We start from the raw sequence: 574 nt of genomic DNA on the forward strand, positions 1-574 counted from the left end.
TTTATTATCACGTAAGTACTAAATTAATAAACTTGACTAATATTAACCTAATTTTTATGAACTTTCGGACAAGAAGAAAATATTGCAAAGTAAAATAGGCAGAAGAAAAAAGAATGAAGAAAAGAGTACATATTTGTGTAATTTTATATGTATAATATAATAATATAATGTTTATTTTAATTTACTTACTCTTTACTTAAATAAATTTTCATTATGTTTAATCCAAGACGAATTTATTGAATTACAGACTTTTTGTATTTAATTTGATACTGACGTCGCATCTTGTACTAACAAAGATGGCAAACTCGGATATTGCAAAAATTTTACATCGGCCTATTAGAAGTCTAACATTTCTAAAAAATAGTAATATGGGTGTGAGTATATGTAAAAATATTACTAACATTTTGTATCAATAAATTGCGTTAGCTACAATATAATTACACGTAATTGTTACTTAATATATATTTTTCTTGTTATTTAATACATTTTAACATATTTAATTAACTTCTTTAAAATATATATATACATATATATGTGTGTGTGTATATATATATATATATATATATATATATAC

At 21.1% G+C, this 574-nt stretch overlaps 1 protein-coding gene across 1 annotated transcript in view; it reads left to right on the forward strand.

The window, feature by feature from the left end:
- The first annotated feature begins 296 nt into the window (after nt 1-296).
- LOC108754388 overlaps nt 297-574 on the forward strand; it is a 5366-nt gene continuing 5088 nt past the window's right edge. Inside the window, exon 1 of the mRNA XM_018496641.1 lies at nt 297-374. Within this exon, the coding sequence (XP_018352143.1) occupies nt 297-374 (78 nt within the window). The remainder of the gene's footprint in view (nt 375-574) is intronic.

The sequence above is a fragment of the Trachymyrmex septentrionalis genome, unplaced genomic scaffold (genome assembly GCF_001594115.1).
Source record: "Trachymyrmex septentrionalis isolate Tsep2-gDNA-1 unplaced genomic scaffold, Tsep1.0 scaffold8, whole genome shotgun sequence".
Classification (NCBI taxonomy): Eukaryota; Metazoa; Arthropoda; class Insecta; order Hymenoptera; family Formicidae; genus Trachymyrmex; species Trachymyrmex septentrionalis.